The 22,057-nt window shown below is 44.0% G+C and overlaps 1 protein-coding gene across 1 annotated transcript in view; it reads right to left on the reverse strand.

Moving 5' to 3' along the window:
* NCEH1 (neutral cholesterol ester hydrolase 1) overlaps positions 1–18,611 on the reverse strand; it is a 40,559-nt gene extending 21,948 nt beyond the window's left edge. Inside the window, exons 1-2 of the mRNA XM_056565205.1 lie at positions 18,319–18,611; positions 3,874–4,102 (exon numbers count right to left, since the gene is read on the reverse strand). Of these exons, the coding sequence (XP_056421180.1) occupies positions 3,874–4,102; positions 18,319–18,456 (367 nt within the window). The 5' untranslated portion in view covers positions 18,457–18,611. The remainder of the gene's footprint in view (positions 1–3,873; positions 4,103–18,318) is intronic.
* Between the last annotated feature and the right edge of the window lie 3,446 nt (positions 18,612–22,057).

Genomic DNA, 22,057 nt, shown 5'->3' on the forward strand with positions numbered 1-22,057 from the left:
TGCGCAGTAACGCCCGTGCGCAGCGACGCACCTGACGTCACGGACGTAGCGGCGTCTATGCAGTGTACTAGGCCGGAGCCTGCCCGGAGTGGAGAAGAGGACCCCCGGAGAAGGACAGCCCGGACCGGTTCACCCTCCACCCGGAATGCCGCCGGACACTACAGGAAGGATGGATGGCCCGGACCATTACGGGTAAGTTTAATTTTTTTTTATTAACTCGGAGGGTGGGGGAGGGGCCCGACCGGTATAGCGGTATGGGCAAAAATCCATACCGTGGGAGAAAAAAAACAAAATGGTATCCGGTTCATACCGGTATACCGCCCAGCACTACATCAAAGCATTAATATAAACGCATATCATTGGGTGTTTTTCCGCTTGTATGTCATGTACTTTTGCTAAACTTATTTAAAAAGTCTAAACACGTTCTTAAATAGCTTGGATGTTTCAAGGAGTGGTTGGGGCTGGAGTGAGATTTCTCAAAAATGTGTGACAATTTGAAATTGTTCCATCTGATGAAAAGGCAAAGTGAATTTTACTTCATACTAAGGAGTTATGATAAAATAACTCCAGTGGATTAAAATAAGAAAAAAAAAAGTAGTAGTACAAGTACAACTTCCAGCATGCCCAGACAGCCAAAGGCTACCAGGCATGCTGGGACTCCTAGTACTGCAACTGCTTGGGATAACAGTGGTTTCTTTCCTTCACTACACCAATTCCAAGTTGAAGGGTGAAAGTATTAAAATCCAACATGCCTGATCCTTTTATTCTCGCAGAGGTTAAAGGGGTACTCCGGTGAAAAACTTTTTTTTTTTTAAATCAACTGGTGCCAGAAAGTTAAACAGATTTGTAAATTACTTCTATTAAAAAATCTTAATCCTTCCTGTACTTATTAGCTGCTGAATACTACAGTGGAAATTCTTTTCCGTTTGAAACACAGAGCTGTCTGCTGACATCATGAGCACAGTTCTCTCTGCTGACATCATGAGCACAGTGCTCTCTGCTGACATCTCTGTCCATTTTAGGAACTGTCCAGAACAGCATATGTTTGCTATGGGGATTTCCTTTTACCCTGGACAGTTCCTAAAATGGACAGAGATGTCAGCAGAGAGCACTGTGCTCATGATGTCAGCAGACAGCTCTGTGTTTCAAACGGAAAATAATTTCCTCTGTAGTATTCAGCAGCTAATAAGTACAGGAAGGATTAAGATTTTTTAATAGAAGTAATTTACAAATATGTTTAACTTTCTGGCACCAGTTGATTAAAAAAAAAAAATAAAAGTTTTTCACCGGAGTACCCCTTTAAATACCAGTTTTAGCATTACAAGCGTTGCTGCTATGTCATGTCATCATCCCCCTTCATAACCCCCATTTTTATCACCCCCTGTGCCAATCCATCCCTCTCCTTCACTTCCTGTGCCATTCCATCCCTCTCCTTTACCCCCTGTGCCATTCCATCCTTCTCCTTCATCCCCTGTGCCATTCCATCCTTCTCATTCACCTCCTGTGCCATTCCATCCTTCTCATTCACCTCCTGTGCCATTCCATCCTTCTCATTCTCCCCCTGTGTCATTCCATCCCTCTCCTTCATCCCCTGTGCCATTCCATCCTTCTCATTCACCTCCTGTGCCATTCCATCCTTCTCATTCACCTCCTGTGCCATTCCATCCTTCTCATTCTCCCCCTGTGTCATTCCATCCCTCTCCTTCATCCCCTGTGCCATTCCATCCTTCTCATTCACCTCCTGTGCCATTCCATCCTTCTCATTCACCTCCTGTGCCATTCCATCCTTCTCATTCTCCCCCTGTGTCATTCCATCCCTCTCCTTCATCCCCTGTGCCATTCCATCCTTCTCATTCACCCCCTGTGCCATTCCATCCCTCTCCTTCACCCCCTGTGCCATTCCATCCTTCTCATTCACCCCCTGTGCCATTCCATCCCTCTCCTTCACCCACTGTGCCATTCCATCCCTCTCCTTCACCCCCTGTGCCATTCCATCCCTCTCCTTCATCCCCTGTGCCATTCCATCCTTCTCATTCACCCCCTGTGCCATTCCATCCTTCTCATTCACCCCCCCTGTGCCATTCCATCCTTCTCATTCACCCCCTGTGCCATTCCATCCCTCTCCTTCACCCCCTGTGCCATTTAATCCCCCTCCATTACCATGTGACATTTTATCTAATTAAAAAATTACACACCTGACATGTGTCTCCTCTTGTACATAGTAATAGTTTACCATTACGGTTGTGTTTTTAATGCACTGTTTTTGTGAACGCCACACCTCACCTACGTCATGAGCGTTGAATATGTATTTATCTGCTCCGACAGGTGAGGTAGGAGTGGTCTGAGGAAACAACTAGAGAGGCGTGAAATGGCTGTTACCTCATGCTGGCGTCCCGGCTTTTAATCCAGCACTTTGTGACATGTTACTCTGAATAAAATAAAGACAAGTGGTTTACCTGCCCTGTGGAGAGTGCCCTCCGGTTTTCGTCACCTCTGCATTTACCGTTTCTCCTGCTCTGAATGGATCGTGCACCCCGGTGTCAGCGTACACTGCACACTAAGGTCTGTAGCAGCTTGCAACAGTGCACTCTGCGGTAAGAAAGACTGATTCGTATGTGCCTGTGCCGACTACTGTGTCTGCTTTTCACTAATATAAAGTGGCTGCAGTTCAAAATCAGGCAACATGGGCCATGACCACTTAAAGGGAACATGTCATCAGATTTTACCATATATATAACACGTGGCAACCCGTTACATATGGTAAAATCTTCCTTCTCACCATCCCCGGGAGATTTTTCTGCCTGCAGGGAAGGTGTAAATATATAGTTTTAAAGTGTCCCCTGCTGGCCTTGCAAGTACTTCTCTGGGCAGAGAGCTATACTCAGCTAGGCCAGTCTTCTCCGGCTGTAATCACGCCCCCTTAGGGTGATTGACAGCCCTTGTCACCACTCTGTTCCCTAAGCAGATGGAGCAGAGCAATGATGTGGGCCATGCCCGGGCGGTCAATCAAACTGAGGAGGTGTGATTACAGCCAGAAAAGACTGGACTAGGTGAGTATAGCTCCCTGCCAAGGGCACTACTTATTGGGGCCTGCATGAAACACTTTTAAACTATATAGCCTCACTATCCCAGCAGTCAGGTTATGACAAAGATATTACCATATAGAACAAGTTACCACACACTGTATATGGTAAAACCTGATGACAGGTTCCATTAAAAAACAGTGACCAGCGGCAGCTGCTGCGGAAGGGTCCCGTGACACATATTGAGACCGCGCCGACACACTAATGTGAAAAGAGAGAAACAAAGGCTTGCAACAAGGATACCGGGGAGGGTAAATCACTGCTTACCAATAAATGTTGTGTAACAACATACACAACAATGGTAATCGTACATAGATAATATATGCCTGTCTGCAGCCTTCCTGGAATGTAGATTAAGAAGGTAGAAAAGGACTTCGGGGGCACCGGAATTTTGGCGCTGATCAAGGTAAGGAGTCGCAGAGTGGAATTTATTAACAACAATGCAACGTGTTTCGCTGCGCATGCGCAGCGAAACGCGTTGCATTGTTGTTAATAAATTCCAAGCTGGATAATCCTACCTCTGCGACTCCTTGCCTTGATCAGCGCCAAAATTCCGGTACCCACGACACACTAATGTGCCATACACCCAGTTTGGAAAGCTCTGCAGTAAAGGCAGTATTTCCTATGCAAATTACTTGATCTGCTTGCTTTTTTTTTTTTTTGACAATCAAAGAAATTAAGCTGTGCTATAGCTTTCATTTATTGCAACAGATTAATTTTTTTGTTATTTTAATCTAAAACTAATTTTTTTTTTTATAATGAACAAATCCTTAGGTAAAAGAAAACATACTTGCACTTCCAAGAGCCCATCCCCCACCATGGACAAAGATGATGCTGCGTTGTAGTGACCCATGCAGCTCCTTCTGGGGTTCAAAGATTCTGACCTCCACGCCATCAAATACAGTGTCTGTGATCTTTAAATGGGCAGATGATACTGGATCCAACTTGTCAAAGTAATTGGATACAAAATTTAAGACTCGCAAGTGGTGACCCAGTCCCACATAATGGGCAAAGTTGCTCTGCAAAAAATAAAAAACATGAAAGGGTTTATTTTAATAACAAAAATGGATATTCTGTTTTAACACATATATGGATATTTGGGTCGAGTCCTATAATGATTATAACAACACTTCATGCCTGGACATTTTGCAATGTAGGGCTCATTCACACGGACGGATCCGCAGCGTAAAATACGCCGACAATGGACCCTACAGTGCTGCCTCCTCTGTGTTCCTGCTCATAGCGGCAATCCACCGCTACGAGCAGACACAATGCAATGTGCGAGTCACCACGCGCATGCGCATTGTACTTACACACATCGTGGCCGCACCCCCTGCTCCCTGAGCTAGGCTGAGAGCAGTCGCATGTCTGCTCGTAGCAGCGGATTGCCGCTATGAGCAGGCACAGAGGAGGCAGCACTGTAGGGTCCATTGTCGGCGTAAAATATGCTGCAGATCCATCCGTGTGAATGAGTCCGTATTCTTAGGCCGCATTCACATAATTATTTTAGTTCATACAGGGTGGGCACTGTGCAGATTTTCTGTAAGAACTATGTGGTTAGAAAAGACACACCATATTAGAGAAACAGATAAAATGTATAAAACTTTACTAAAACTCAAAATTTATGTTGCAGAAACACTGCAAACAATGTGAAGGTCAAAATGAGCAATACACACTAGGGCTGAAACAACAATAATGGTTCATAATAAACTATAATGAAAATCGGTGTCAATGATTTTCACTGTCAATCAGTTGGATGACCTGGCTTGGGGCAATCTTTGCTTTCTGCTATTAACTATTTAGATGCTACTGTCACAGCAGCATTTACACCAGGGCTTGACAAATCCTGGGCACCAGAGCAAATAAGAATTTCATGGTGGCATCAAGGTTTTTGTCAGCCTTGTCCAATGTTTTACTTCCCTCCGCCTCAGTTCCCTTGTTCTGCCTGTGGTCAGCAATCCAGTGATACAGGAGCAGCGGACATCAGGTAACCCCGCAGCCAATCAACAGCCACGGCGGTGACATTCTCTGCTGTGCACCAAAATACTGACCTAAGACATCTGGTGTGCAGCATGGTAGAATGTCGATCAGCGTCACACAGGGGGAAGATGAGAGGACATGGAAAACTGACATACAGGGGGGGGGGGGGGGGGGGAAGATGAGGGGGCAGTAATGACTATGACATGGGGGTGATGGTAAAACTGTAACACAGATAGATGAAGGAGCAGTAATTAATGTGACACGGGTGAAATGAGGGGAAAGTAATGACTGACACAAAGCGAGATAAGGGGACACTAATAAATGTGACACAGCGGAGATAAGGGGGGGCACTTATGACTGATCATATATCTTCACGTAATGTCCCGTTGTGTGAAGTGCAGCATTCTGGCTCCTTAGTTTTTTGATGGCTCCTAGATACTTAAAGGGTACCTCTCATCAAATAAACTTTTGATATATTTTAGATTCATGAATGTTGAATAACTTTCCAATAGCACGTTAATGAAAAATATGCTTCTTTCTATTGTATTTTTCCCGATCAGTCCTGTCAGCAAGCATTTCTGACTCATGCTGGAGTCCTAAACACTCAGAGCTGCCAGCCTGCTTTGTTCACAGCCAAACAGGCTGTGAACAAAGCAGGCTGGCAGCTCTGAGTGTTCTACTTTGTGAACAAAGCAGACTGGCAGCTCGTAGTGTTTAGGACTCCAGCATGAGTCTGAAATGCTTGCGGCCAGGACTGGTAGTGAGACCCCTAGTGGTCATTTCTTCAAAGTGGAAAATTAAATAGAAAGAAGCATATTTTTTTAATAACATGCAATTGTAAAGTTATTCTGCATACATTAATCTATAATATATCAAAAGTTTTTTTGATGAGAGGTACCCTTTAAATTTGTCAAGTCCTGATGTAAACAGCAGTTCTATCCATCATATGGTTCAGTAGTTAGCCCAAGGACTTTGCTAGGTCTACGTGACTGACAGAACTATGTAAATGATTGTATTTATTCTACAAAAGTGTATATAAATAATTGTCCTTCAACAGCAAGGGCCCTGCCGACAGACATCTTTCTTGCATAAATTACATTTTTAATTTATATATCTCTATCAGTTTTTATCGTGCCATATGATATAGACCTTAAGCGCTAGGTGTATTTGGTTATTTCTATTTATTCTAGTCTACATTTTTTCGGCGGAATTACATGTGCACTGCTTTGCCAATTTGGTGGTGGCTGAAATTAAATCTAAGCTCTAGGAATTCTGCGAGCAGTGATTCTGGAGTGTAAACATACCTTTAAAAAGGGTGCTCCAGGCAAATGTTTCATTTATCCTATATGCCCGGGCTACCACCATTAAAATTATAATCTTTAAAAGGGGTACTCCCGTGGAAAACTTTTTTTTTTTTAATCAACTGGTGCCAGAAAGTTAAACAGATTTGTAAATCCCTTCTAATAAAAAAATCTTAATCCTTCCAGTACTTTTCAGGGGCTGTATACTACAGATTTCTCTGATGTCACAACCACAGTGCTCTCTGCTGACCTCTGCTGTCCATTTTTGGAACTGTCAAGAGCAGGAGAAAATCCCCATAGCAAACATGTGCTGCTCTGGACATTTCCTAAAATGGACAGCAGAGGTCAGTAGAGAGCACTGTGGTCATGACATCAGAGAAATCCAAAAAGAAAAGAATTCCCTCTGTAGTATACAGCCCATAAAATGTATTGGAAGGATTAAGATTTTTTTAATAGAAGTAATTTACAAATCTGTTTAACTTTCTGGCACCAGCTGATTTAAAAAAAAAAAAAAAAAAAGTTTTCCACAAGAGTACCCCTTTAACTTACCTTCTGCCGCTACCCTGATGCCACCAATATCTGTCTCCTGACCTCTGTCCCCTGTTTATTTTCTGATTCGGCCACTCCCCTGTTTTTGCCAAAATCTGTCTCCTGACCTCTGTCCCTTGTCTTGTTCCTGATTTTGGGACCGGACACATAACACTGTGGGTCAGCTAATCGCCAGCCAAAGCCATGTCCCGCCTCGGGTGGCGATAGGCTGAGCAGCAATGTGATGTCTCGGGCCTAAGTATAGGGAAGTAGGCAGGGCCCTTTATATGACACTGTCACTCAGCCTATCACCGTCCGAAGAAGGATATCGCTGCGAACGCCAATTACCTAACCCGCAGTGTTAAATTTTGGGTCCCAAAACCAGGAAGAACACTGGGACCATAGCACAGGAGACAGATTTTGGCGGAAGTTAAGTTAAAGTTTATTAATTAAATCGTGACAGCCTGGGCATGTAGGATAAATAAAACATTTGGCTGGAGTACCCCTTTAAGAAGCTTTTGAAAGGTGTAAAGTAGCAGAATCTACCACCAGTTACATAAAATAGTACCTGAGTCTCATAACTGTTCATAGTCATGCATTGTATTGTCTGGGGACATCAGAGTTGTCCTAGGTCATTTGTAGAGATGAGCGAACTTACAGTAAATTCGATTCGTCACGAACTTCTCAGCTCGGCAGTTGATGACTTTTCCTGCATAAATTAGTTCAGCCTTCAGGTGCTCCGGTGGGCTGGAAAAGGTGGATACATTCCTAGGAAAGAGTCTCCTAGGACTGTATCCACCTTTTCCAGCCCACGGGAGCACCTGAAAGCTGAACTAATTTATGCAGGAAAAGGCATCAACTGCCGAGCCGAGAAGTTCGTGACAAATCGAATTTACTGTAAGTTCGCTCATCTCTAGTCATTTGATCAGTGCTCACCCAGGTATCAAGACAGACAAAAAGACCACCTGGCTATATCCCCACAGGGGGCACCTGGGCATGGCACACATGACCTCCTACGGCAGTGGTCTCCAACCTGCGGACCTCCAGATGTTGCAAAACTACAACTCCCAGCATGCCCGGACAGCCGTTGGCTGTCCGGGCATGCTGGGAGTTGTAGTTTTGCAACATCTGGAGGTCCGCAGGTTGGAGACCACTGTCCTACGGCATACCTCATATCCTGTGACCACATTCAGCACTTGGAGGACTCCCAGTGTGAGATATCTGGAGGGCGTACAAGAAGTAGAGGAAAGGTCATTCGTACAGAGATTTAGGAGATGGAAACTGGTGAAAGCCTGACATAGTCACGTAGTGTTAGAAGTCCATACTACTTGTAGGAGGGGCAGCTCTATGACATCGTACAACGTAAGGAGGATCGGGTTCGATTTTGGGATGGATTACAGATAATTCCTCCACAATGCCCTAGCTCTGTGGTTATCTCGGACCCATTCTATTGTGTAAGAGGGATTACAAAATCCAAGACAATTTTAAACCGCAGCTTGCGGAAACATGAAGAAATTCTGTTCTTACAGACTAGTGTGTGCAGGGTTTACTGCAAGGCAGGCAAGTGGGTGACAAGTCAGCAGCCACAGCACAGGTCAATGACCCCCCCCCCCCCCCCACCCCCATGTCTCAGGCTGTATTCTTGCCTTATAGTTCGGCTCCCATATACATGTCAACTGTATTGTTTTACTATTATTGAGTGCTATAAAGCAGTGGTCCCCAAACTGCGGCCCTCCAGATGTTGCAAAACTACAACCCCCAGCATGCCCAGACAGACTTTGGCTTTCCGGGCATGCTGGGCACACTGATTTAACCAGATAAGACTGTATGGACACATGTACAGTGATCCCTCGACCTACAATAGTTTCAACATACAATGGTCTTTTCTGGACCATTGTAAGTTGAAACCAGACTCAACATACAATGCTACGGACAATCTAGATTTGTGCAACGTGTCAATGGCCCGGAAGAACCGACCAACCAGAATGGGCAATTTACTGGTAAAACACCTGTATTACTGAAGCGTATGCACTGACTGGTGTCTGGGAGCGCCCCCTACAGTACAGGAGGTATTACATGTTCTGTACACTTTACCTGTACCAGGGTTACCAGCTCATTTGGACACCAGGTAAGGGCGACTCCATTTTACTTTTTTAGGACATTACTTTTTTTTAGGACCCTGTAGAAGCTTCTGTCCTCTACATAGACCAGTGTTTCCCAAGCAGGGTGCCCCCAACTGTTGCAAAACTACAACTCCCAGCATTCCCGGACAGCCTTGGGCTGTCCGGGCATGCTGGGAGTTGTAGTTTTGCAACAGCTGGAGGCTCCCTGCTTGGGAAACACTGACATTGACAGTGATTTACAGCTCCCAGCAGATCTTTCTTTCTTTTATATGTAAGGATTTGCTTTATCTGTATTAGTTATCTACTTATTTTTCTTTAATCCTCACTTTTTCTTATTTTTTGGATGACATTTTGGTGGCTTCAGAACCAATTACCAGGTTTCCATAGAGTTCTGGTCTCAACATATAATGGTTTCAACATACAATGGTCATCCTGGCACCAATTAATATTGTAACTTGAGGGACCACTGTATATGTAAATTGTTCACACATCATATGGACGCACGCAAACTTCAAAGAGATGAAATCTTCAATTCAAAGGGGTGGAAACCTAAAGGTATGTGCACACGGCGAAATGTCTGGGCGGAATTTCACCGGAATATTCTGCACGGACATTCTGCTGCAGCAGAGTCCTATGGATTTCAATGAGACTCTGCTGCACTGTGGAAATCCTGATTCTGGCATCTGCAGAATAAAATAGACATGTCTACTATTATTTCTGCGGATTTTGCTTGGAAATGCAGAATTTTTTGTGCGAAAATGGCCTCAAGGAGCATAAGAAGCTTAGAACTAGAATAGTGCTTTCTTGTAACAGTGCTCCTCCAGCCCATAGGCTATTTCTGGTATTGCATCAAAAGAATAAGGCTAAACTGCAATTCAGCCAATAGATTTTTAGATAAAAAGACATGTAAATCATACAAAGAAAGGTGAAGTCACATGTTCAGTGGCTGCATGTGACATGATGACACTGATCACCAGGGGACATAACTTGTAGCAATATTCTGCATTTCATAAAATCATATGATAGAAAAAGTGGAGCTTGTGACGTCTTACGAGTGCCCCCCTTCTGGGAATCTATGGATAGCTTCCCCGTCCTCTGACTAATGTTACTGTCACCCCTTCACCTATGTAGTTATAACAATAATGCACCATTTACAGCCCAAAAAAAAAAATTAAAAAAAAAAAAAGACCCTTATGGACCATAGGAGAGACTTGTCTTAGAAGCTGCACACAGAGCACTCCAGGGCTTCTTTTCGGCTGTGAGGGCTAAATGAGAAGTGGCTGATTTTATATATATATATATATATATATATATATTATATATTATATATATTATATATACATACACACACTCACGGCTGTAAATGTTGGCACCCCTGAAATTTTTCTAGAAAATTAAGTATTTCTCACAGAAAAGGATTGCAGTAACACATGTTTTGCTATACACATGTTTATTCCCTTTGTGTGTATTGGAACTAAACCAAAAAAGGGAGGAAAAAATGCAAACTGGACATAATGTCACCAAACACCAAAAATGGACAGGACATAATTATTGGCACCCTTAACCCCTTCATGACGGAGCCCATTTTGGCCTTAAGGACCGGAGCGTTTTTTGCACATCTGACCACTGTCACTTTAAACATTAATAACTCTGGAAAGCTTTTAGTTATTCTGATTCCGAGATTGTTTTTTCGTGACATATTCTACTTTAACATAGTGGTAAATTTTTGTCGATACTTGCATCCTTTCTTGGTGAAAAATCCGTAAATTTGATGAAAAATTTGAAAATTTAGCATTTTTCTAACTTTGAAGCTCTCTGCTTGTAAGGAAAATGGATATTACGAATACATTTTTTTTTGGTTCACATATACAATATGTCTACTTTATGTTTGCATCATAAAATTGACGAGTTTTTACTTTTGGAAGACACCAGAGGGCTTCAACGGTCAGCAGCAATTTTCCGATTTTTCACAAAATTTTCAAACTCAGTATTTTTCAGGGACCAGTTCAGGTTTGAAGTGGATTTGAAGGGTCTTCATATTAGAAATACCCCATAAATGACCCCATTATAAAAACTGCACCCCCCAAAGTATTAAAAATGACATTCAGTCAGCGTTTTAACCCTTTAGGTGTTTCACACGAATAGCAGCAAAGTGAAGGAGAAAATTCACAATCTTCATTTTTTACACTCTCATGTTCTTGTAGACCCAATTTTTGAATTTTTACAAGGGGTAAAAGGACAAAATTTTTACTTGTTTTTGTAGCCCAATTTCTCTCGAGTAAGCACATACCTCATATGTCTATGTAAAGTGTTCGGCGGGCGCAGTAGAGGGCTCAGAAGGGAAGGAGCGACAAGGGGATTTTGGAGAGTACGTTTTTCTGAAATGGTTTTTGGGGGGCATGTTACCTTTAGGAAGCCCTTATGGTGCCAGAACAGCAAAAAAAAAACATATGGCATACCATTTTGGAAACTAGACCCCTCGGGGAATGTAACATGGGATAAAGTGAACCTTAATACCCCACAGGTGTTTCACGACTTTTGCAAATGTAAAAAAAAAAATAAACATTTTTACCTAAAATGCTTGTTTTCCCAAAATTTTTTTATTTTTAAAAAGGGTAATAGCAGAAAATACCCCTAAAAATTTGAAGCCCAATTTCTCCCGATTCAGAAAACACCCCATATGGGGGTGAGAAGTGCTCTGCTGGCGCACTACAGGTCTCGGAAGAGAAGGAGTCACATTTGGCTTTTTGAACGCAAATTTTTCTCTGGGGGCATGCCGCATTTAGGAAGCCCCTATGGTGCCAGGACAGCAAAAAAAAAAAAACACATGGCATACCATTTTGGAAACTAGACCCCTCGGGGAACGTAACAAGGGGTTAAGTGAACCTATATACCCCACAGGTGTTTCACGACTTTTGCATATGTAAAAAAAAAATTTTTTTTTTACCTAAAATGCTTGTTTTCCCAAAAATTTTACATTTTTAAAAAGGGTAAAAGCAGAAAATACCCCCCAAAATTTGTAACACAATTTCTCCCGAGTACGGCGATACCCCATATGTGACCCTAAACTGTTGCCTTGAAATACGACAGGGCTCCAAAGTGAGAGCGCCATGCGCATTTGAGGCCTAAATTAGGGATTGCATAGGGGTGGACATAGGGGTATTCTACGCCAGTGATTCCCAAACAGGGTGCCTCCAGTTGTTGTAAAACTCCCAGCATGCTTGGACAGTCAACGGCTGTCCGGCAATACTGGGAGTTATTGTTTTTCAACAGCTGGAGGCTCTGCTTTGGAAACAGTGGCGTACCGGACGTTCTTATTGGGGGAGGGGGGCTGTGTAGGGGTATGTGTATATGTAGTGTTTTTTACTTTTTATTTTATTTTTTGGTAGTGTAGTGTAGTGTTTTTAGGGTACAGTCGCACGGGCGGGGGTTCACAGTAGTTTCTCGCTGGCAATTTGAGCTGCAGCAGAAAGTTTGCGGCAGCTCAAATTTGCAGCCAGATACTTACTGTAATCCTCCGCCCATGTGAGTGTACCCTGTACGTTCACATTGGGGGGGGGACATCCAGCTGTTGCATAACTACAACTCCCAGCATGCCCGTTGGCTGTCGGTGACTGCTGAGAGTTGCAGTTTTGCAACAACTGTAGGCACACTGGTTATGTATCACTGAGTTTGTGACCTAACTCAGTGTTTCACAACCAGTGTGCCTCCAGCTGTTGCAAAACTACAACTCCCAGCATGTACGGTGCATGGTGTACGGTGACTGCTGAGAGTTGTAGTTTGCAACAGCTGGAGGCACACCGGTCGTGAAACACTGAGTTAGGTAAAAAAAAACTGAGTTTCACAACCAGTGTGCCTTCAGCTGTTGCAAAACTACAACTCTCAGCAGTCACCGACAGCCAACGGGCATGCTGGGAGTTGTAGTTATGCAACCAGCAGATGCACCACTACAACTCCCAGCATGCACTTTAGCTGTTTGTGCAAGCTGGGAGTTGTTGTTATACAACAGCTGAAGGTACACTTTTCCATAGAAAAAATGTGCCTCCAGCTGTTGCAAAACCATAAGTCCCAGCATGCCCATAAGGGAATGCTGGGAGTTGTGGTGGTCTGCCTCCTGCTGTTGCATAACTACAGCTCCCAGCATGCCCTTTTTGCATGCTGGGAGCTGTTGCTAAGCAACAGCAGGAGGCTGTCACTCACCTCCAACGATCCAGACGCTGCAGGTCAGTCCCTCGTCGTCTCCGCCGCCGCAGCTGCTCCTGGGGCCCCAATCCCAACAGGGGCGCCGGGGATCGGGGTCCCCAGCACCCGGGGTGCACGTCCCGCACCCGCTCACGTCCTCCAGAAGAGGGGCGGAGCGGGTGCGGGAGTGACACCCGCAGCAGGTGCCCTGATTGGTCGGCCGGTAATCCGGCCGACGAATCAAGGCGATCGTGAGGTGGCACCAGTGCCACCTCACCCCTGCAGGCTCTGGCTGTTCGGGGCCGTCAGAGACGGCCCCGAACAGCCAGTAATTCCGGGTCATCGGGTCACTGGAGACCCGATTGACCCGGAATCGCCGCAGATCGCTGGACTGAATTGTCCAGCGATCTGCGGCGATCGCCGACATGGGGGGGCATAATGACCCCCCTGGGCGATATGCCGGGATGCCTGCTGAACGATTTCAGCAGGCATCCGGCTCCGGTCCCCAACCGGCTAGCGGTGGGGGCCGGAATTCCCACGGGCGTATAGATACGCCCTCGGTCTTAAGGACTCGGGATGCAGGGCGTATCCATACGCCCTATGTCCTGAAGTGGTTAAAGGGGTACTTCGCCCCTTGACATCTTATCCACTATCCAAAGGATAGGGGATAAGATGTCAGATCGCCGCGGTCCCGCTGCTGAGGACCCCTGGGATCGCCGCTGCGGCACCAGGCTATCATTACTGCACAGAGCGAGTTCGCTCTGTGCGTAATGACGGGCAATACAGGGGCCGGAGCAGCGTGACGTCATGGCTCCGCCCTTCGTGACATCACGGCCCGCCCCTTAATGCAAATCTATGGCAGGGGGCGTGATGACTGCCACGCCCCCTCCCATAGACTTGTATTGAAAGGGAAGGGCCGTGACATCACGAGGGGCGGAGCCTTTACGTAACGATGCTCCGGCCCCTGTATTGCCCATCATTACGTGCAGAGCGAACTCGCTCTGTGCAGTAATGATAGCACAGTGCCGCAGCGGCGATCCCGGGGGTCGCCAGTAGCGGGACCGCAGCGATCTGACATCTTATCCCCTATCCTTTGGATAGTGGATAAGATGTCTAGGGGCGGAGTACCCCTATAACTTAATATTTGGTTGCACACCCTTTGGAAAAAAATTACTGAAATCAGTCGCTTCCTATAACCATCAATAAGCTTCTTACACCTCTCAGCCGGAATGTTGGACCACTCTTCCTTTGCAAACTGCTCCAGGTCTCTTATTGGAAGGGCGCCTTTTCCCAACAGCAATTTTAAAGGGGTACTCCCGTTTTGTTTTGTTTTAAATCAATTGGTGCCAGAAAGTTAAACAGATTTGTAAAGTACTTCTATTAAAAAATCTTAATCATTCCAGTAGCTTTTCTTTTTGGATTTCTATTGTGTCACGACCACAATGCTCTCTGCTGACCTCTGCTGTCCATTTTAGGAACTGTCCGGAGCAGCATATGTTTGCTTTGGGGATTTTCTCCTGCTCTGAACAGTTCCTAAAATGGACAGCAGAGGTCAGCAGAGAGCATTGTGGTCGTGACAGAAGAGAAATCCAAAAAGAAAAGCACTGGAAGGATTATGATTTTTTAATTGAAGTAATTTACAAATCTGTTTAACTTTCTGGCAACAGTTGATTTAAAAAGATCAAATAAAAAGGTTTTCAACGGGAGTACCCCTTTAAGCCCAGCTCCTTCCACTAGGCATGGAAAGTTTTTGCAGTTGAAGGTTTGCTGTGATCTGACTCTGTTAATGCAAGAATTCTGCAGTATCTAGTATAGATCTCAGAAGACATGACTCTATGGCTTGTATCCAGAGATTTCTGAATTGTGCTTCCCACAACTTGGACATTTTTAATAACTTTCTGGCACCAGTTGAATAATAATAATAATAATAATAATAATAATAATAATAATAATATTATTATATATATATATATATATATATATATATATATAGTGCTGGAGAGTTCTGAAGTGGCCAGCAATGAGTCCAGATCTTAAAGTGGCACTCCCTTGGAAATGTGTATATATATATATATATATATATATATATATATATACACATATATATATATATATATATATATATATATATATATATATATACACACACACACACACACACATACACACACACACACTTCCAAGGGAGTGCCACTTTAAGATCTCTCCACAGGTGTTCAATGGGATTTAGATCTGGACTCATTGCTGGCCACTTCAGAACTCTCCAGCACTATGTTGCCATCCATTTCTGGGTGCTTTTTGACATATGTTTGGTGTCATTGTCCTGCTGGAAGACCCAAGATCTCGGACGCAAACCCAGCTTTCTGGGCTGTACAGTGCGACCCAAAATCCGTTGGTAATCCTCAGATTTCATGATGCCTTGCACACATTCAAGGCACCCAGTGCCAGAGGCAGCATAAGAACCCCAAAACATCATTGAACCTCCACTATATTTCACTGTAGGCCTCATTCCATTTTTGGTTAACAGTAGAATGATGTTCTTTACCAAAAAGCTCTATCTTGGTCTCCTCTGTCCACAAGATGTTTTCCCAGAAGGATTTTGGCTTACTCAAGTTCATTTTGGCAAAATGTAGTCTTGCTTTTTTATGTCTCCGTGTCAGCAGTGGGGTCCTCCTGGGTCTCCTGCTATAGAGTTTCATTTAATTTAAATGTCGTGCTGAGACTGATGCTCCCTGAGCCTGCAGGACAGCTTTAATATCTTTGGAACTTGTTTGGGGCTGCTTATCCACCATCCGGACTATCCTGCGTTTACACCTTTCATCAATTTTTCTCTACCGTCCACGCCCAGGGAGATTAGCTACAGTGCCATGGGTTGCAAACTTCTTGATAAAGTTGCACACTGTGGACAAAGGCAAATCTAGACAGTTCTCCTCCTCTTTTTGTTGTCCAAGCTTAGTCTGGAACAAGATATTCAAGTTTTCCTGCAGGCTCAGGGAGCATCAGTGTCAGCGCAAACAGTCAACATTTAAATGAAATGAAACTCTATGGCAGGAGACCCAGAAGGACCCCACTGCTGACACAGACATAAAAAAGCTAGACTACATTTTGCCAAAATGAACTTTGGTAAGCCAAAATCCTTCTGGGAAAACATCTTGTGGACAGATGAGACCAAGATAGAGCTTTTTGGTAAAGCACATTATTCTACTGTTTACCGAAAACGGAATAAGGCCTACAAAGAAAAAAACACAGTACCTACAGTGAAATATGGTGGAGGTGCAATGATGTTTTGGGGTTGTTTTGCTGTCTCTGGCACTGGGTGCCTTGAATGTGTGCCAGGCATCATGAAATCTGAGGATTACCAATGGATTTTGGGTCACACTATACAGCCCAATGTCAGAAAGCTGGGTTGTGTCCAAGATCTTGGGTCTTCCAGCAGGACAATGACCCAAATACGTCAAAAAAGCACCCAGAAATGGATGGCAACAAAGCAATGGAGAGTTCTGAAGTGGCCAGCAATGAGTCCAGATCTAAATCCCATTGAACACCTGTGGAGAGATCTTAAAAGGACATGTCCAGCGCGCACTTTTCTCATTTTATCCCGTCCGGGCTGCAAAATAAAAGAAAACACACTTTCTCTTACCTGCCAATGAGCCCCCGGAGCTCCGGTACAGGTGTTCCTGAGCTCCTGTATTCTTCTTACTTCCTGTTAGCCCGGCAAGTCACACGGAGCATCAGCCTATCACCAGCCGAGGCGGGACATCGCTGCGGCCGGTGATAGGCTGAAGCTCTGTGTGACGTGCCGGGCTAACAGGAAGTAAGAAGCAAACAGCCCGGCGACTGAACACCTGTACTGGAGCTCATTGGCAGGTAAGAGAAAGTTTGTTTTATTTTATTTTACAGCCCGGACAGGATAAAATGAGAAAAGTGCGCGCTGGACATGTCCTTTAAAATTGCTGTTGGGAAATGGCGCCCTTCCAATAAGAGACCTGGAGCAGTTGGCAAAGGAAGAGTGGTCCAGAATTCCGGCTGAGAGGTGTAAGAAGCTTATTGATGGTTATAAGAAGTGACTGATTTCAGTTATTTTTTCCAAAGGGTGTGCAACCAAATATTAAGTTAAGGGTGCCAATAATTTTGTCCAGACCATTTTTGGTGTTTGGTGACATTATGTCCAATTTGCTTTTTTTCCTCCTTTTTTGGTTTAGTTCCAATACACATAAAGGGAATAAACTTGTGTATATATAAAATCTGCCACTTCTCATTTAGCCCTCACAGCCGAAAAGAAGCCCTGGAGAGAGGGGCAGTGCTCCGTGTGCAGCTTCAAAGACAAGTCTCTCCTATGGTCCATAAGGGTCTTTTTTTGGCTGTAAACGGTGCATTATTGTTATAACTACATAGGTGAAGGGAGGACCGTAACATTAGTCAGAGGACTGGGAAGCTGTCCATAGATTCCCAGAAGGGGGAACTCATAAGACATGTCACAAGCTCCACTTTTTTGGATCCTTATATGTGTGTACTTGAGCAGGGACTCCTGTCAAGCATTTAGTCCCTGTACAGTACTCTGAGCGGTAGGGCAGGGTGCAGTGACAGCTTACCTTACAGGTCACCCAGTGTAAGGGAACAGGGTGCTCCACTTTTTTGGATCCTTATATGTGTGTACTTGAGCAGGGACTCCTGTCAAGCGTTTAGTCCTTGTACAGTACTCTGAGCAGTAGGGCAGGGTGCAGTGACAGCTTACCTTACAGGTCACCCAGTGTAAGGGAGCAGGGACTCCTTTCAGGGGTTTAGTACAGGTCACCTAGTGAACCGAAGCAGTGATGAGACAAATACAAAACATAGTTCTTGTTGAAGTCAGATCCTATCAGATTTGTGCCCAATCGATGTGTTCATCAATAAACATGAAGATAACTCTGACCTCTATACTGGGAATGCAGGACATTATATAGCAGCAGGTGAGTGCATGTCCTGTAGTAGTGCTTTACTGCTATGGGATCCTGGTGTCACCATACCAGACAGCACTGCCACCTGGGGACAATGCCGGGACAGCAGGCAGCCCGCAGTGTGACCTACATGCACTGATCTGCCGGTCACAGCTGTTCCGCGCACACATCACAATGCACTCACCACATCCTGGGCACATCTGAAGGTGGCATCCAGCAGCATGATCTTCCAGCGCTCGGTCAGGGTGCTGGGCAGCGGGGTGTACACATAGTAGGCAGTAAGGGCAAACAGCACGGTGAGCAGGGCGGGCACGGTCCTCATCCTCCCGGCTCTGCACACACTACTACCCGCTCTGTATTGGTTTCATTGAGGACACTGGGGCCGAGACGACCAGTTACAGCAGCCAATAGGAAGTCAGGCAGCCCCGTGTCACGTGAAGACAGCTCACAGCGACACCCCGCGGCTGACTGAACAAATGAGTATGTAGCGTACTATCCAGTTAGTCCTGGGGCGTGGTCAAGAGGCTCCGCCCATAACCTGTAATAGACAGGAATCCTATCTGTAAATAGGACCCGACACGTGATGGAGCTCAATGATAGGAAGGAAAGATAGAATAAAAGCAAAAAAAAGGAGACGTTCTGGATGGCGCCTTCCCTGATAATAAACTTGGCAAGATATATGAAAAAGGCAATTTATTGGTGAAGATGCAACTTAAAAGTTTTGAGCCCAGACTGGTTCTTCGTCAGGCAGTTAGTGATGAGTGCCATATAAGAATTCGTATACTTCGCGAATATATGGACGAATGTTCGTCATATATTCGGCAAATTCAGATATTCGTTATATTCGGGTTTTTTTTGCGCATATGCGAAAATATATGTGCATATTCGCGAATATTGAGCCCTCCCTTCTTTAACCCCTTAATGACCAAGCCCATTTTAACCTTAAGGACCAGGCCAATTTTATATTTGTGTTTTCGTTTTTTCCTCCTCGCCTTCTAAAATCCGTAACTCTTTTTTATTTCCATCTACAGACCCATATAAGGGCTTGTTTTTTGCGTGACCAATTGTACTTTGTAATGAAACCTCTCATTTTACCATAAAATGTACGGCGAACCCCCAAGAAAACATTTTTTAGGGAGGAAATTGAAATGAAAACCAAAATTTTGCACATTTTGGAGGGGTTCGTTTTCACACTGTACAATTTATGGAAAAATGACATGTGTTCTGTATTCTGTGGGTCAATACAATTAAAAAGATACCCATGGCTAGATACTTTTATATTTTTGTACCGCTTAAAAAAATCTAAAACTTTTTGTACAAAATCAGTAATCTAAAATCGCCCTATTTTGACCACCTATAACATTTTCATTTTTCCGTATATAGGGGGGTATGAGGGCTCATTTTTTGCGCTGTCATCTGTACTTTTTTTAGTTACCACATTTGCATATATAAAACTTTTACATAATTTTTTATAAATTTTTTTTAAATAAAATGTGACAAAAAAGCAGCATTTTTGGATTTTTTTATTTTTTACGTTTACGCCATTCACCGTACAGGATCATTAACATTATATTTTGATAGTTCGGACATTTACGCACGTGGCGATACCAAATATGTTTATTTAAAAAAAATTACGCTTTTTGGGGGTAAAATGGGAAAAACGGACAATTTTCATTTTTATTGGGGGAGGGGATTTTTCACTTTTTTTTTTACTTTTTATTTTTACATTTTTCAACTTTTTTTTTTTTTTTACACTTTTTATGTCCCCATAGGGGACTATCTATAGCAATCCTTTGATTGCTAATACTGTTCAGTGCTATGCATAGGACACAGCACTGCTCAGTATTATCGGTGATCTTCTGCTCTGGTCTGCTCGATCTCAGACGCAGAAGACCCCGGGAGACGGCTGAAGCCAGGTAAGGGGACCTCCCGCCTCCACGCTGGATGATCGGATCGCCGCGGCAGCGCTGCGGGCGATCCGATCATCCAATCAAAGTGCCGCAGATGCCGTGATCTGTATTGATCACGGCATCTGAGGGGTTAATGGCGGACATCCGAGTGATCACGGATGTCGGCCATTACGGGCGGGTCCTCGGCTGCTGCTAGCAGGCGGAACCTGCCGTGTATGACACGAGCACCCTTCAGATGCTCGCGGTCACACACAGAATGTAAATGTACGTCCTGGTGCGGGAAGTCCCGCCAAACCAGGACGTACATTAACATCCGTGGTCATTAAGGGGTTAATGGAATAGAGAACTAATGGGCTAGTGCAGTGGTCTCCAACCTGCGGACCTCCAGATGTTGCCAAACTACAACTCCCAGCATGCACGGACAGCCGTTGGCTGTCCGTGCATGCTGGAGTTGTAGTTTGGCAACATCTGGAGGTCCGCAGGTTGGAGACCACTGCACTAGCCCATTAGTTCCCTATACCATTAGAGAAGGGAGGGCTCAATATTCGCGAATATGCGCATATGCGAAGAGCAGAGAGGGATGCAGTGATCACTGTGATGTGCACTGTGAACCAAAAAAAAAGCGAATATTCGTAATTGTGAATATATAGTACTATATTCGCAATATTCGCAAATTTGCGAACATGCGATATTCGCTATTAAAATTCGAATTGCGAATATTTGCAAGCAACACTACAGGCAGTAAGTGTTACATACATAAAATGCCCCAACTTAAATGTACAGACATTCAAATGCTGCCGGGTCACCTGGTCAAAAGTAAAAACATAAGATATTAATGCTGATAAGAATAAATCAAAACTGTTATGCATAGAGGAATATTAAAATTGGAATAGAGAGATTTTTGGAAGGATATAGTATTTTTTGTATTTTTTATTTTTTTGCAGCGCTGGAGATCCCACATTTGGAGCCCACTGTGTTGCACATAGTTGTATTCCATTTCTCCAGGGCAAGTTTACTTCATGAGAATCCACTATAATAATTTGATATTTATAAAAGTTCTACAGCGCAGTGTACCAGCGAGGAATTGCTAGTACTAAATATACAGTATAATCTCATTATTTTCAGAATGAGGATAATCCCGGACTTTTAGCAGCGCTGAAGAGGTCCTTGGCTCATATGTTCTTTTAGAGCCTGGGTGGAACAAGGTAGGCACAGTGAGGGGGATTTATCATTTTATTTAGAGCTTTTTTTGTGTGTATATTTTACGTAAAAATTTGCCCAAGAGTTTTTTCGTGTCCCCCCCCCCCCCCCCCCGCAAAATCTGATAGAATTCTTCATAGCCATGTCTACGGTTAAGTTTACCATAGAGAACTTTCTACTGTAGAGTCGAATTTATTAATTGAGAAAAGCACTTTTCTCGCGCAAATATACATCACCTCGGAGGACACGTACCAAAGTGTCAGAAAGCATCTGAGAATGTGAAACTTGTGTTCCACTTTGTATTTTGGAAACATAATATATTAACAATTTGTTTTTTTTTACTGTCATTTTTTATTAAGGACATTTTCAGAAGTACAAATCCAAATAACGTGAAAATAAGACACAAATAGCATCATAAAGGGTCAAGACCCATAACAGTCAGATTAGAAGGTACAGCAAAATGATGAATAAGGAGGACCCACATAGGCCAATGAGACCATAGAAATCTAGGTAAAGAGCTCCAGTACCAGGGTACCAATAGAAGAAAAAAGCATAGTCTTAACCATAAAGATCCATGCAGTGAGGCCCAAGGGCCACAGACTAAGGAAGGGAAGAGAGAGAAGTGGGGGGATGAAAAGAAAAGACCACAAAGACAGACATTGAACAGACCACGAGACACGGGAGAGGAAGAGGAGGAAGATGAGGAGGGAGAAGAGAGAGAAGAGAAGGCAGAGGAGTCAAGGCAGCTAACGATCAGAGAAGCAGTCCCAAGGTTCCCAGATAGTGAGAAATGAGGGGATAGATTTATTTAAA

This window comes from Hyla sarda, chromosome 3 (genome assembly GCF_029499605.1).
Source record: "Hyla sarda isolate aHylSar1 chromosome 3, aHylSar1.hap1, whole genome shotgun sequence".
Taxonomy (NCBI): domain Eukaryota; kingdom Metazoa; phylum Chordata; class Amphibia; order Anura; family Hylidae; genus Hyla; species Hyla sarda.